This window comes from Notolepis coatsorum (genome assembly GCF_963971535.1).
Source record: "Notolepis coatsorum genome assembly, chromosome: 1".
NCBI classification, from domain to species: Eukaryota; Metazoa; Chordata; class Actinopteri; order Aulopiformes; family Paralepididae; genus Notolepis; species Notolepis coatsorum.
This window is the reverse complement of record NC_140165.1, coordinates 216,403,832-216,420,743: the sequence shown is the minus strand read 5'-3', so window position 1 is coordinate 216,420,743 and position 16,912 is coordinate 216,403,832. Positions and strand designations below refer to the sequence as shown.

General features: G+C 47.2%; 1 protein-coding gene across 1 annotated transcript in view; it reads right to left on the bottom strand.

Annotated features, from left to right (window-relative positions):
* Positions 1–707: 707 nt before the first annotated feature.
* bace2 (beta-secretase 2) overlaps positions 708–16,912 on the bottom strand; it is a 66,884-nt gene continuing 50,679 nt past the window's right edge. Inside the window, exon 9 of the mRNA XM_084323207.1 lies at positions 708–3,425. Within this exon, the coding sequence (XP_084179333.1) occupies positions 3,178–3,425 (248 nt within the window). The 3' untranslated portion in view covers positions 708–3,177. The remainder of the gene's footprint in view (positions 3,426–16,912) is intronic.

The following is a 16,912-nucleotide window of genomic DNA, read 5'->3' as shown; positions in this document are numbered from 1 at the left end:
TGTCAGTGTCTGAATGAAGTGTTGTTTCTACTACGCACTCAACACTGCAGCACCCATGTTTCAGCACTGTTTGATGAACATTGTTACTCAGTTGTAAGAGTTGTACCCTTTCTGCTGACTTGTCGTACATAACTTGTAAGTCGCTTTGGATAAAAGCGTCAGCTAAATGACAAAATGACTTAAATGTAGTTTGTTTATGTAGATATATAGTAGTATAGCCTCTACACTACATACATCACTGCATAGTTAATTTATTTGCCATGTATTTAAAAGGTGCATGTATTTTTTTTTTATGATGCTGGAATACAGTAAGGTACAATGGGATGAAATTAACACTCATCTCTATTAATCTGTACATAGTCTCTGTCTGCCTGGTTCCCTGTCTCCATTGTCCTGTCCATTTATTCGTATTCTTTTTTTTCCCCGGGCTGCGCCCCAGACCGATGTAAGAATTATAAATGAAAATATCATATCATAGTGTTATTACACAAATGTACATTTGTGATATACAGAATATTATCTATCAATGTCTAGACGTATGCCGTCTGATAAGCTATTAAAACGGAAGTACCTTGTGTCAACACAAGATGTCGCTCTCAAACCATTGGCAAGTTGGTCCCATTGATTCCTAAAAGCATTACACCACCGACCCCCATATATACACAATCACATGTCACACACACAATAAGATCATTATTAAGCTTAAGCAGGATTTCAAATATATTTAATCAGGTTACTTCAGTTCTTTCATTTACAGAACAATCACAATTTTGGCACAGAAAATACATGTTTTGAGAAAACTTAACATTCATAAAATGCAGGTATACCAGACATGTAACACTTTTAGATTTTGGCAGATACAGTAAGATCCAGCTTGTATCTTCACACAAGACTGATTATGTGGTCATGTGATAACCCCTAACCAGGACAAACAAAACAGTGCAGTAATTGTCTGTTTCGTTGTGTGATATATCAGTGTCCTGCCCATTTTTGGGCTGGTGTGACAGGCAAAAAATAAAGAATTGGCTTCAATTTCATTTTTTTTATTTGCATAAAAAAAAGATGATTGTAATATGTGCCCTTTGAAATCTAGTGTGCATACTCGTGCCTAGGTAGCAGTTTCTGAATAGTGTAAAATCAACATTGACAGAAATTTAAATATCAAATGAATGGTACATACAGTATTAGTAAAACTATATTAACAACAACTTCCATAGCTACATACATTTATTATTTCACTCCAAAGTGTGTGGAGTAAATATTGATCTTTGTATTTATTTGACACTTTATCAGCTTTTTAAAAACAAAGTGCAATTGAGCAGAGTACGTCTCAGATCATGAATACATCCCTGTGTACGAGGAAAGCGGAGACATGGACACTCTATACTGTAAACATCTTCCTACATGACATTGATCACGTCATATAGGTACTGTAAACATCATCCTACATGACATTGATCATGTCATATAGGTACTGTAAACATCTTCCTACATGACATTGATCACGTCAAGGACAATACCAGTGTTTCTGACATGTTGGTCCCTCAAGTCATTCTTGCTTTGATACAAAAATGTACTTACCGGTATACATATTTTTCGCCTATTATTAATCAGTCCTATAGACTCCCAGTGTATCTGAAAATTGCTCAAATACAGCATAAACCCATGAAAGTCATCACAATACTCATTTTAACATGGCATTTATTTTGTCCTGTGATATAAGAATTCTTCTTATATCAATACATTAATATTCCTGAATTAACATCATTGTACTTTAAGATACATTTTTGTAATTGTTTGATACAAATGGAAGCCTATGGCAGTGGGAAAAAAACACATTTTCAGTAATGCAATTACTGAAGCATTATTTGCGGACCCACATGTCAAAAATACTGGTGTTGTCCATTAATAGGCGTTTCCACAATACCTTGAATGTGCGTTAAAGGGGAACTAGTTACCAATTTAAGAATTCATTCCTCTGGTCTAAGATGGTCCAAAATATTCATGAACATGAACTCTCTCCCAAATCCATAAACAAGTGTGCTAAAACTCAAACTTGTGATGTCATTGGGGTACAAAGTCTGAAGCTGCTCCATAGATAACATGGTATAGATGCCACTGAGAGCACCCAGGAGAATGTGCCGAGTATATGGGTGCATTTCCCGTTTCAGAACAGAGAACCCTACTGAGAACGAAGCTCATTAAACAAACACCCTGTGGGTCCACAAAACCAGCCCCCCATGCATCGTCTATGGAGCAGCTCCAGACTTTAGACCTGATGACGTCACACGTTCTAACATATTGGAATTCTTAATTTGGGTGGTGTTCCCCTTTAAAATGATTAATTTGACTCCCATATAGTTACTGTACAAGAAGGCACCAGAAACATTCCTCCATTCCTTCATCTGAGTGTTGTGTTTGATAGCTATCATTGAAGAACAGTACTGTTTGAACACCGTTTAGAGGTACAGCATCGACTATTAAGAGCGTTTCTCTCCAGGCTTTATGATGGCGACTGTTGCCCTTGGGAATTAATGGCGTCACATATACTTTGAGCACAAGGTAAACGGGTAACATTTAAATTGCATATGAATCGGGTTCTCCACTCTGCGCCCCCATGGGGATAGGTTGGCACTGCAGGTCCTATGCCTTCCCAGTGATTGTCCTTAGGGGGTGGGTTGATTTCTTAAAAGATCTATCTCTGTGGGGTCAAAGCCTACAAGTGCCGTCGTTTAGCATGTCGAGAGAGAGAGAGAGAGAGAGACTGGTCACATCTGGTGACTAGTAACAGGGGGATTCCACTGCCCACCAGTCACCTCAAAGACAGGCAGCGTGCTGCCCAACAGAACAGGAACAGTACAGCAAGATAGGAGAAGACCACTGGAGCACACAGGCGACTTTAACGCCTGCATTTTCACACCTAAAATTTACTTCCCTGATGAATTCCCCTAATTCCCTGATGAAGACACAGTCGGCGTCAAATCGTTTATGGAATAGAAAGACAAACCACTTTGTGCATTCCAGTGCTCTTTCCCCCCCATCGTACAGTGAGTCATCGGTCAGTGCGGCCTGAATCCCCCACCCCCATCACCCACCACCGCTACTTCCACTGAGCTCCGCCCCGGGTGTCCTCTGTACGTTCCCCTCGCCTCCCCCCTGCCGCCCGTTGCACCTCAGTCACTTGATACGGTGTCGGACCAGCGACGACTCGTCCGTGATCTCCCCGGAGCTGTGGCGGTGACGGCGGCAAGGCAGGATGACCAGCAGCAGCAGCAGGATGAGGAGGACCAGGGAGCAGACACCGATCAGGGCGTAGGAGATGACCCAGAGGAGAGGCTCCTTCAGCGCCCCGCCGTGGCAGTCTGCCGACACGTCTGCCAGGGAGAAGGGTCCCGTGATCTGCGACACCGGCGCTCCGCCCGACACTACAGGGGGGAACGTTTCCGTTTTAGATGCTTTATGTAAATCGGAGGTTTCACTGAAATTTAATTTCAACTCGTAAGACACTGAGGTTACCCTCATTTACAGCAAGTAGAAAATCAACAGTTAGTCGACAGACACAGGGGATCAGGGATCATACTTTTAAATGCAGCAAAAGAAGGAAGAACATTCAGCTTCCGAGTCAGTTGGAGGTCATTCCAGGTGTTGGAAGCATCAAAATGGTAAATGGTGCATTTATATAGCGCTTTTATTCAAAGCACTTTATAATTATTTGTTCCTCACAATCACTTACACACAAGGTGCCAACCTGCTCATCGGGAGCAATTAGGGGTTAAGTGTCCTGCTCAAGGGCACTTCGACAAGCTGCCCAGGAGGAATGGGAATCTAACCAGGAACCTTCCGATTACGACAACTGCTCTACCTCCTGACTCTGAGCCACTGTCGCTCCCATCAAAGGAAAAAGCATTTTTTACTACTTCAGAGCAAACTCGAGGAACCCTAAGAACCAGCCAGTCATTTGAACGTGTTGAATAGGTTCAAGATTCCACTCCAACAGTCTTGTGATGCAAGAAGGAAATCTGACGTTTTAAGTTTGCGCTCCACATCAAAAGGGGTAAGAATAAGAATAAGAATAAGAATGTCCAGCACATGTATACTGTGCTGGGATGATATGTTACAGCCTGAACCCACAAAGGACGAAAATAGACAAAAAACACCTTCTAAAGTTCGCAAAATGTTTTTTTTTTTTTTTTGAACAAATGTTTTTTTATTTACCCTTTTTTTTTTTTACATAAAACCAGACACACAATACATAAACAGTAGAAATCCACAATAAATCACAGGACTATGATTGACATAATAATAACAATGACAGTCCAGTACTTAAATCAAAATAAATGTAGATCGCCAAAAACGCCATTCCCCGCCATGCTCATTCTGCCAAAGACGCCGTACCACGTCTTTGATATCAATATTTCAAAAATCTGTGATCGAAATCATATTTCTCCCCCGGAGACTTGAGATCTACTGTTGATCCCCTCTCAACTCTCCAACGGTTCAAGAGTGCCATCTGGTGGCCGATCGGCGGATCGCCCAGAGCGGAAACAGGAAATGGAAGCTGGTGCTCATTCCAATTCGGTCCGATCACTCGCTAATAGTCCCAGGACTCGAGCTAGACACAACGGATAGCAATCCGTTACCAATAACTCGATAAACAACATGATTTGGACGTATATACTATTATACAACCTGGAAATGGAACGCATATTTCTACATCCCATAATAGGAATATTTCTGCTCCACGCTCATCGCCCAACGCTATGAGGAAGCTACGGTAAGATTCAGCGTTTTTTTTAGCGTGTTCGATATAAACTGCTCTGATGATCATATCACCCACACTAGATGAATCATCTAACGTTGGCCACGGAATTATAAACGACCCCCCCCCATCCGGTCAACATCAGATGATCAGTATTAACTTCTAGAAGCACGTCCATTTGAAAATGTTTATCTCGCGCAGATTGCTATCAAACTGTATTTGATCATCAATATAATGCATTTAGGTCTATAAATCACGTTCTGGAGAAAGCTGCAGAAAACGATAAAAACATACTTATACTTTAGACCGTATTTTAGTATGAATATGTGAATGAAAAAGTATAACGTTGCTACACCCTGAACAATAGATACTTGATGTTGAATGGGCCATAGTAATGTCAATTTAGCAATACAATTTAAAAAGTTATAGCCCTGCAAAGAAGGGGAACTTCTCCATAGACAAATAGAGCTGGCGGAGGATGGTATATTAAGAATATAAGCCTGGCGACCAAAGTGTTAAAAGATTTACCCATAATAAATACAATAAATTTTTTTTTTATCCACTTTTTCTCCCATTTTCTATATTTTCTCCCATCCCAATTTCGTATCATCCAATTCAACCCTCCCCTGTCACGAACGCTGTTTCTTGCCTCCCACAAGCCGGCTGCAATGTGGACTAAGTCATACATAGCACAAGTCCCCTCCGGTACTTGAGGTAACAGCAGTCGCATCTTTTCACCTGCGCAGCTCGATCTCTCAGTGGCGAGGAGTAACGCGTGGGAGGCTCACGCTGCCCCCGACACTTCCTGATTCTACTGCGCAGGCGCACCAACCGACCTGTAGGAGTCGCTGTCCACAACGCCCGATCCCCACCCTTCAGTTTCCCTCCCCGTAATACGGCCAATGTGTATTACTGCGGACGACCAGCTAAACTGAAAACAATGTGGAGAGCTGGATTCGAACACGCGAACCCAGCGTCTCCACATTGGTGGCGAGTGCCTTGCCCACTACACCATCTAGCCGCCCCTATACAATACAATACATATGCTCTTGCTCGTTCTCCCCCCCCCCCCTCAGGACCCCCTCTTGGACAATCCATCCATTATTCCGTTTAACACCAGGTATTACAAATTCATATGCTAACCTTTATCCTCTCCACCACCTCTAACCAGATTGCTATGCTGGCTTCACTAACACCTAAAATTCTTGCGGTAGATATCTCTAGATAAATCACATCGAGATAGGTAAGAACCCATACCTTCCGGCACATTTTATCCGGTTGAATCCAGCGTGATGCTATCAGCTTTTTAGCAGCCGTAAGACCGGACAAAATTAGTCTCTTTACCTGTATAGAGGCTGCTAACTGAGAAACATCATTCAACATCAATACAGAAGGCAGTACAGGTATGGTCAGAAATAAAAATTCTGATAATTGCGTGGTTACTTCTTCCCAGAATGTCTTAACCGGAGGGCATTCCCAATACATATGCATAAATGTACCAATATCACCGTTTAAACATAAGGAGCATCGAGAGTCTTGTTTAAGCCCCATTAGGTACAAACGTCTAGGAGTTAAATAAGTCCTATGAATGAAATTAAGATTCATCTGTTGATGATCCGGGTTGCGTGATGAAAGCCGTACGTTTGCCCAAACTTCATCCCAATCAAAATCTACTTCCAAGTTTGGTATATCCTTCCTCCAGACTAAGTCTAGAGGAAGGACCTCATATGAGGACGTAAGTAAGTGACGATAAAAATCAGATACGAAGCCTCTCGATGTCTCCTTTCCATAAAAGAATTTGTGATATCTGTAGTGTTCAAGTGGCACCTTTAATGGGACTCCATGAGCCTTTAAAGCTGCTCTTAATTGTAGATAGAAATAAAAAGTGGATTTGGTGAGGTTAAATTTGTTGGATATATCTTTAAAGCTGCAAAAACCCCGGTCGTTGAAAACATCCCCCAATGTATGTATGCCCTTCTTTTCCCATTTGGTAAATCTGATAGATTGTTGTGCAATAAGGAGTGAATTGTTATTAAATAGGAGAGAATGACTGTGCCATTTATGTTGGTTAGTACATTTTTTCTGTGTGTCACGCCATGTAATAAGAGGGCCAAATTTCAAGTTGCATTGCTTAATTGATAAGTTGGTGTATACTATATCCTGCAGTCTATGTGGTGCCGCTATGCTCTCCTCTAATGGTCTCCAGGATATAGATGCTTGAGAATCAAACCAGGTGATCAGTGGTCTTAAAGAGAACGCTTTAAAATAGTAGCTGAAGTCTGGGAATGCTAAACCCCCGTCGGCTTTATTTCTCTGTGCAGTGGATCTTTTTATTCGTGGAGGTTTATTGTTCCAAATAAATTTATATGCGGCGGATTGTAATTTTTGCCAGTAACCAACAGGGGGGGTGGGGGGGGTGGTAACGGCAACATTGAACTGAAAAAGTTGATTCTAGGCAAAACATCCATCTTAACTATTGATGCTCGGTGTTGTGAAGGGCCAGATTAAACCGAATATATATATTTATTTATATATATATATTTAATTGTATTTGTATATTCTCTAATATTCCCTGATATCCCTTGTATATTCCTTGTACAATATGCATTGAATATCCATTCTAGCCTACTGAACATCCCATAATAGTCTCCATTCTACTATTGGTCGAGACCTTGGTGCCAGGCTGCCATACCCCTCAGACCCAGTTCAAACGTACCGCTCCACATGTACGAACAAGTCCTAGTTCCGCGTAGGAATCTGGCTACCGCACCACTAATGGGACTATTTGTTCATAGTGCGTATATATACTGCGCTACTAAAGTAGGACTTTCTTTTCAGTCCAGTTTCTTACCCTCCAATAGAGTCACAGACGTAAAGCCTCCCCGCGACGCCACGTGTGGGAGTAAGGCCAAGTTCGCCTACCATCGGTATTGAGACATCGTGTATATTAATATTTGAATAGTCATATTTGGCACTATATCGTCGAGTTGGACGTAGTCTATTAAGCTAATAATAGTCTGTTAATATATAGTGCTTCGTGCGGTGAGAATACTACCGTAGTCAGTACCCCATCGTTTCGGGCAGAGAACTGGCTGCTTACCCAGGGTGGTTGACCCCACGTGAAGCTGCACCCGAGGAGCCCCAGAGCCGACGAGCGAGTGGACCTGTATACCGGATTATTCTACAGACGACAGCCCGCCTTCCCAGGCACGGATTATGCTTTGTATACTTTGATTATTCCATGGATAAAGACCCCCGACACTGCCGTGTGTTGGAACCCCCCCCCCCCTGGAGAGGACGCAAGGTGAGGAGACGCTCTGCAAGACGAGGTCGCTTCACGTCTCTCCTCCGTGGACCGGATGACGCCGGCCCACAAAGAGTCCACCTGCTTTCATCTGTGGTCCAAGGATCGCCGGCGCATTGAACGGCACTACAGTGGGTTCACCTGGGATACCCTTGGCCGGATGAGGCAGCCGGATTCTACCCCCCCCCCCCTCCTACTCTTGTCGGCTTACAAGCGACCGGATTAACCCCCCCTAGTGTGTCCAGTATATAATCATTAAAGTATCATTGCTGTTATTCCTTAAACTATTCCAGGTCGTATATGTACCACCTGCGCCTTCAGAGATTGGACATTCTCTATTGATATACCGACGAATACTCTTGCCATAAAAGTGCATACTATTTCCATTCATAAATGTGATTGATTTGATTAAGTGCTTGCTCTACACACCATCGCTGTGTAGAAATAAAGACCTATTTCTAATTCGTACATTTGTGTTGGATCCGTTTCATCTACGTGACAGTGTTCATCATAATATATTTATGCCGTGTACTGGGTGGCCGAATATTAAGTACAAAGGTAGTGGTAGTAAGTATCATATCTAGTAATACAGTCAGGGAATTGTACCCCTCAGTTACAATTGGTCCTTCGAGCCGGATGGTAATTAGTGTAATATTAATATAGTGTTATTAATATTGAAATGGCCTATGATGAACACTCCACGAAACGATCCTCCTAACCAACGCCCGCAGCGCGAACGACGGCTCCCTCAGTACTTAGAGGCCTACGCTGTCAGTCAACAACCTAGTCTTCTACTAACAGTAAACGCGGTAAAACTAGAAAGTAAAAGTATGTCTAACCCCAACGCCCAGACTACCCCGACCATAGAGGCCCCTACGGGCTCTAATGTAACTGACCAAGTTCACGGTGGGGACCAGTGGGAACCAGACATGACTTCACACCCCGCCAGTACTGAAGAAGTAGTCCCCGATGAGTCCCGGGAGGAATACAACGCTACCGAGAGAGAACTCGGCACGGAAGAAGACGGGGAGAGCACCGTGGAGATAGAGCTCCAAGGCTCCGCAAGGAGTACCCCGAGGGAAGGCTCCCCTATACAACCGCCTTCTCCCAGCGAGGCAGAGAGGACCCTACAGCAGGCCTTCCTCATCAGCCTGAACGCCGCTGCTGAACGCGACCGACTGCAGATCCAGCAGCGAAGCGAACACGAGCAGATGCGTCTAGAAATAAGACGCATTCAGATGGAAGAGAATGTGGCCCGAGAACGAGCCGGTGCTCAACGGGACGCAGCGCGCGACAGACAGCAGTCGCAACTAATAGAACAGCTGATCAGACGGACAACACCCTCTCCCTCCGCCAGAGGCTCCAGGAACTCGTCTAGAGACACCTCCAGGGCGGCATCCCCTAGCCGAGTAAACAACCCTGAACTTGACCAACAGACAAGGTCTATACCCCCCACAGACCACCTCCCCCCACCGGTCCAAGCGAGACCTAGCAACCGGGAAGGAGCAGCATATCCTGTGGAGAGGCTAAACCAGAGACTACAAGCACTGGATGACCTAACTGAAGACGAAGAGGAAGAGGAGGAGAACCACGCCCGAAGACAGCACAGTACTCTACCGGACCAGGAGGTCCGGTACAGCCCAGGCTATACTCCCGCGGAGCTGCGCTACAGACCCCCGACTCTATACACGGGTGAGCACGACGCACGACCCGCACCGAGGAACAGCACCTGGACAAGCGGGCCATGGTACACTGCCGGTACCAGCCCATACCAAGGAGCGGGAGGAGACTCGCCTAGGAGGCCTCTCCCCCAACGCTCGCCGATGTATCCACAGTCAGCGTCATACATTGGCACGCCTATGGTACCCGACTTCACCCAAGAGAACCGGGCCCAGTATACAGAACTCCGCATGTGTCTGGAGACCATGTTGGTGGATGTATTGGATGAACGCCACAAATACGCCATCCTACTGAAGCACTTAAAGGTGCCCCGCGCACATAATATAGCGCTCGCCTACGCGACTTCCACCACCCCATACACAGCAGCGCTGGTAGCATTGGACCAGAGGTATGGGCGCATATGGGATTACGTGATCCAGGAGATCCGACACATCGACCGCTTACCCCCAGCAATAGACAATCGAGCACTGGACGACCTGTCCATCAGAGTGCAGTCCCTGGTAGGGATGTTGGGAGCGCAAAGAGAGAAGGGGAGGCATGAACTTTACGCCAACTCAAATGTGGAAAGGATTCTGGAGAAGCTGCCGCCCGCTCGTCAGGAGCGCTTTAGGCGGCAGAGGGACCACAGAGACCCGAATGGCCCCGAACCGAACCTCCTCGATCTAGCAGACTTCCTGGCGAGAGAAGTCAGCAGCCTACGGCTAGATACATTCGGACGGAGCACCCCTGGCTCCAGAGAAGGAACCAGACGACTAAATGATGGAAGAAGATCGGTGACTGTGATGCACCAATCGGAGTCAGTACCGAGCAGCAGGAGCCACAGTACCCCCTCCAGAACGGAGAAGTGGAAGATAGTGTGCCCCTACTGTGAGAAAGAACACTGGCTAGCGCAATGTGACTCCTTCCCCAAGCTGAACACGGAGGAAGCAGGTCAATGGATAAAGTCCAACAAGCGCTGTTTTCGCTGTGCGCGCTCACACATGGCAGCCGAATGCCGCTTAAAGAAAAGGTGCACCAAGTGCGATGGAGCCCATCTGGACATACTTCACGACAGTAACAGACGGCGCCCTTCACCCGCACCATCCAGCCGCAAAGCGAGCGTCATGTACATCGATCCCGCCAGCAGCAGTGGAGCCCGAGTACTCCTAAAAGTAGTGCGTGTGACACTAAGCTACCAGAATAAAGTCCTGGACACTTACGCCGTCCTCGATGACGGGTCAGAGAAGACCCTCCTGCTCGCCTCCGCTGCGGCCCAGCTAGGGCTGCGGGGAAGCGAAACCCAAATGACAATTCGGACAATAAGACGAGATTTGAAGACGATAAAGGGCGAGAATGTCTCATTCTCTATCGCAGCAAGCGGCCAGCCTGAGCGACGGTACCAGATTACAGACGCTTTCACCAGCCAAGAAATAGGACTGTCGCGGTACACATACCCCGTCGCCAAGCTGATGGAGAAATATGCACATCTGCGCAAGTTACCGATCCCGCTCATAGACAATGCTATGCCGACCCTGTTGATAGGCTCCGACCATGCAGACCTCATTGTCCCGATAGACCGGGTTCATACCGGACCCCGAGGCTGTCCTGCAGCAGTCGAGACCCGTTTGGGATGGACTCTCCAAGGCCCGCTCGCCAAATCTCTCAACCGAAGTACAGCCACTAGATGTCTCCACTCCCGAGTCACAGAGGGAGAAACCGCACTCCTGCAACACGTAGAGCGGCTATGGACCTTGGAACAAATGCCCTTTAAGAACGGAAAGAAAGACATTCGCTCTAAAGATGACATTTACGCCATTCACCTCCTCGAGACAGGGACCAAGAGAGTCCCGGTCAACGGCGTGTGGAGATACGCCACGCCACTCCTGCGGCGAGAAGGAATGCCTACTTTCCACGCCAAGACAGACGCCACAGAACGGTACCTGCTGAACACGGAGCGGCGCTTAGCCAAGAACCCCGCCCAAGAGAGTGTATACCGCGCTGAGATTGAGAAGCTCATCACAGCGGGACACGTCACAAAGATGGACATTAAAGAGGCTGACCAGACCACTGAATCGTGGTACGTGCCTCACCACAAGGTCCATCACAACGGTAAAGACTGCATAGTATTTAACTGCAGCTACCAGATCGGATCCCAAAATCTGAATAAAGAGTTACTGCCCGGTCCCACACTCGGCCCCTCCCTACTCGGCGTTCTACTCCGCTTCCGCCAGGAAAAGGTGGCCATCAGCGGGGACATTAAAGGAATGTTCCTGCAGGTGAGATTAGTAGAGGCGGACAAGCCCCTGTTACGGTTCCTATGGAGAGAGAAGCCAGGAGATGAGCACCCAGCCATCTACCAATGGGAAGTCCTCCCCTTCGGAACGACGTGCAGCCCCTGCTGTGCTACATTTGCACTACAGAAACATGTAGCAGAGGACCCAGCAGCGGACGAAGAGGTCCGACACAGCGTAAAGAACAGCTTCTACGTAGACAACTGTCTACAAAGCCTTTCAACCCAAGAAGAAGCCGAGGCTCTCCTGATTAAACTCCGCGCCTCATTGATCAAAGGCGGCTTTGATCTCAGGCAGTGGGCCAGCAGCGATCCGCAAGTACTGCGCAGCCTCTCCTCCGAGGACAAGGCAGCCAGCAGCGAGACCTGGATGGCTACAATCCCGGGAGAAGCCCAGGAGATGACCCTGGGATTGGTGTGGCGATTCAAAACAGATTCGCTTCACTACAGACACAAGCCCCTGACTACGGAGCAGGGAAGGCCGGCGGCGGCGCCGACCACCAGACGAAGTGTGTACACAACACTCGCCCGACAATATGACCCGCTAGGATGTATTCTACCGTACACCACCAGGGCAAAAATGATTGTACGAGCATTGTGGGACAAGGACCAGGGCTGGGACGACCCCATTCCCGCACACCTTGCATCCACCTGGAGAGAGTGGGAGATGGAGCTCCACTCACTCCCAGGCGTTAATATGCGCCGAAGCTACTTCCCACCCACGGTGAGGCCAGAGACATGTAAAATGGACTTACACGTCTTCAGTGACGCCTCAGAGGTCGCATACGGATCAGTAGCCTACTTGCGGGCCCAAGACCAGGGGGGAGAGATCTACACAGCATTTGTCCTCGCCCGCTCGAGAATAGCCCCACGCAAGCAACAATCTATCCCACGTCTAGAGCTCTGCGCAGCCCTAGCCGGAGCGCACCTAGCCACGCTCATCCAACGTGAGCTCACCATACCGGTGTCTAGAACAATCCTGTGGTCAGATTCCACGACGGTACTCGCCTGGATCAAATCGGACTCATGCAAGTACAAAGTCTTCGTGGGAGTCAGTGTCACCGAGATTCAAGACTTAACCGAAGAGTTAACCGGAGAAACAGAGTGGCGCTACGTTGATACAAAACAGAACCCAGCTGACGTCATCACCCGGGGGATGCCCCTGGATGACCTCACCCGTCGCAATGTCTACAGTGACGGCCCCGCATTCCTAAGACTCCCGGAAGGACAGTGGCCCATGCCTATCCCGAGGGAAGCAAGTCCAGAGGAGGTGGAAAATAAGAAGTCTGTGTTCTGTGGATTGAGCACCGTAGCCTCCACCGACCCTAACATAGACGATTGCACGTCCATAGAGAGTGCACAACAAAGAACATTCCTGCGGTACCACCCGGAGTGCAAGTCCCCCGCTGATATGTCAGCAGCTAACTACGAGGAAGCAGAATTGCTTCTACTGCAGCGAGCCCAGAGAGACTCGTTCCCCGATGAATTGGCCTGTCTACAGGGAGGAAAGCCCGTCCCATCCGACAGCAGATTAATTCATCTGGCCCCCGAGTGCGACGCTCATACCCTCATCAGAGTGGGTGGTCGCCTACGCAGAGCCCCCAATCTACCGGATGACATTAAATACCCGATCGTATTGAACAGCCGACACAAGGTCACAGAGCTGATTATAAAGAAATACGATGAGGATGTACATCACGCAGGAGCAGAAAGAGTCTTCGCGGAAATCAGACGTCGTTACTGGATCCTACAAGGAAGAGAGGCGGTACGACGCTTCCAGCGAACATGTCTAGACTGCCGCAAGTGGCGCGCGCAGCCCAGCATACCAAGGATGGCTGACCTTCCTCCATGTCGCCTCCGAATCGGTGACAAGCCATTCCACTCAACGGGTATGGACTGCTTTGGCCCGCTGCACATAAAGAAAGGAAGAGGAACCGAGAAGCGGTGGGGTATTGTATTCAAATGCATGACCACCAGAGCGATACACATCGAACTTCTCCCGACCATGAGCACAGACTCATTCCTTATGGCCTTCCGTAGATTCACATCACGGAAAGGAAGACCGTCTACCCTATTGTCCGATCATGGGACAAACTTCAAAGGCGGCGAAAGAGAGCTGAGAGAGAGCTTCCAAGCTATGGGCCCAGAACTTAAGACCCACCTCGCTCCAGCACAGGTTGATTTCCAATTCAACCCCCCAAACGCACCCCACTTCGGTGGCACTTGGGAACGAGAAGTGCGCTCCATAAAGACAGCCCTGTACGCAGTACTTGGGGCCCAGACTGTGGCGGAAGAAGTCCTAATGACAGTCCTCACGGAGATTGAGGGAGTACTTAACTCGAAGCCCCTCGGATATGTCTCCAGTGATGTGGCGGATATCGACCCAGTTACCCCCAACACACTCCTGATGGGGCGGCTAGATCCTGCATTACCCCAGACAATGTACCGGCCTGAAGAAGCGAACGGCCGACGAATGTGGAGGTACAGCCAAGTATTAGCCGACAAGTTTTGGAACAGTTTCCTACTGCACTACCTACCGTCTCTACAGACCCGCCAGAAGTGGGTAAAGGAGAGAGACAATTTGACAGAAGGAACAGTCGTCATGATTATTGATCAATCACTGCCCAGAGCTATGTGGCCGGCCGGCCGCGTAAGCAAAGTGATCACCGGTGCCGACGGCAAGGTCTGAGCAGCTGAAGTGCTCGTCCAGGGTCGCACTTACACCCGTCCCGTGGCGAGGCTCATAGAACTGCCTCGACTCCCAGACACAATCGATGATGACCATGACCCTACAACCCTATGACTTTGTGAAGTTGACTGACCCCTACAGCAAACCCTTATGTGTAAATAGACAACGCGATTAATCTGTCTCTGTTTAACTGATTAGGTCTGGGACCAATCAGGGGGTGGCTGTTGTGAAGGGCCAGATTAAACCGAATATATATATTTATTTATATATATATATTTAATTGTATTTGTATATTCTCTAATATTCCCTGATATCCCTTGTATATTCCTTGTACAATATGCATTGAATATCCATTCTAGCCTACTGAACATCCCATAATAGTCTCCATTCTACTATTGGTCGAGACCTTGGTGCCAGGCTGCCATACCCCTCAGACCCAGTTCAAACGTACCGCTCCACATGTACGAACAAGTCCTAGTTCCGCGTAGGAATCTGGCTACCGCACCACTAATGGGACTATTTGTTCATAGTGCGTATATATACTGCGCTACTAAAGTAGGACTTTCTTTTCAGTCCAGTTTCTTACCCTCCAATAGAGTCACAGACGTAAAGCCTCCCCGCGACGCCACGTGTGGGAGTAAGGCCAAGTTCGCCTACCATCGGTATTGAGACATCGTGTATATTAATATTTGAATAGTCATATTTGGCACTATATCGTCGAGTTGGACGTAGTCTATTAAGCTAATAATAGTCTGTTAATATATAGTGCTTCGTGCGGTGAGAATACTACCGTAGTCAGTACCCCATCGTTTCGGGCAGAGAACTGGCTGCTTACCCAGGGTGGTTGACCCCACGTGAAGCTGCACCCGAGGAGCCCCAGAGCCGACGAGCGAGTGGACCTGTATACCGGATTATTCTACCGACGACAGCCCGCCTTCCCAGGCACGGATTATGCTTTGTATACTTTGATTATTCCATGGATAAAGACACCCGACACTGCCGTGTGTTGGAACCCCCCCCCCCCCTGGAGAGGACGCAAGGTGAGGAGACGCTCTGCAAGACGAGGTCGTTTCACGTCTCTCCTCCGTGGACCGGATGACGCCGGCCCACAAAGAGTCCACCTGCTTTCATCTGTGGTCCAAGGATCGCCGGCGCATTGAACGGCACTACAGTGGGTTCACCTGGGATACCCTTGGCCGGATGAGGCAGCCGGATTCTACCCCCCCCCCCCCCTCCTACTCTTGTCGGCTTACAAGCGACCGGATTAACCCCCCCTAGTGTGTCCAGTATATAATCATTAAAGTATCATTGCTGTTATTCCTTAAACTATTCCAGGTCGTATATGTACCACCTGCGCCTTCAGAGATTGGACATTCTCTATTGATATACCGACGAATACTCTTGCCATAAAAGTGCATACTATTTCCATTCATAAATGTGATTGATTTGATTAAGTGCTTGCTCTACACACCATCGCTGTGTAGAAATAAAGACCTATTTCTAATTCGTACATTTGTGTTGGATCCGTTTCATCTACGTGACAGTGTTCATCATAATATATTTATGCCGTGTACTGGGTGGCCGAATATTAAGTACAAAGGTAGTGGTAGTAAGTATCATATCTAGTAATACAGTCAGGGAATTGTACCCCTCAGTTACACTCGGGCAAAATGTTTTGATGCTGTGCTGAGACGGTTTAGCTGTGTTTTTATAGTTTACATAACTAGCATTCTAGTTTTCTTCAGATACTGTATGCCATCTAGTTTTAATGTTTACAGTGATGTTTATGTAGCTCTGCTAGTTCATAGTGATGTTTAAAGTATGTTAGCTTTCAGAACCTCTTCCTCCCCCCACACACTAGGACAATAGAGCTAGCATGCACCCCTAGGGGGGGGGGGGGGGCTAACTAGATGGCATACAGTATCTGAAAACTAGAATGCTAGTTATGTAAACTATAAAAACACAGCTAAACTGTCGCTCAGCACAGCATCAAATTGTCTATTTTTCATATTAGTGTAGCTAGGCTTACAGTAGGTGTCATCAGCCCTTGGCACAAATGTGTGTTCAGCACTTATTGGGATGTATTGGGGTTGTGACTCTACAAGTGCCTTTCATGCACTGTAAACCCTAATAAGTTACCAGAACCTTAAAAAAGTACCTACATTTTTTCAAGGTTCAAGAGGTTTGTTGATGATGTTTGAAATGTTTTCA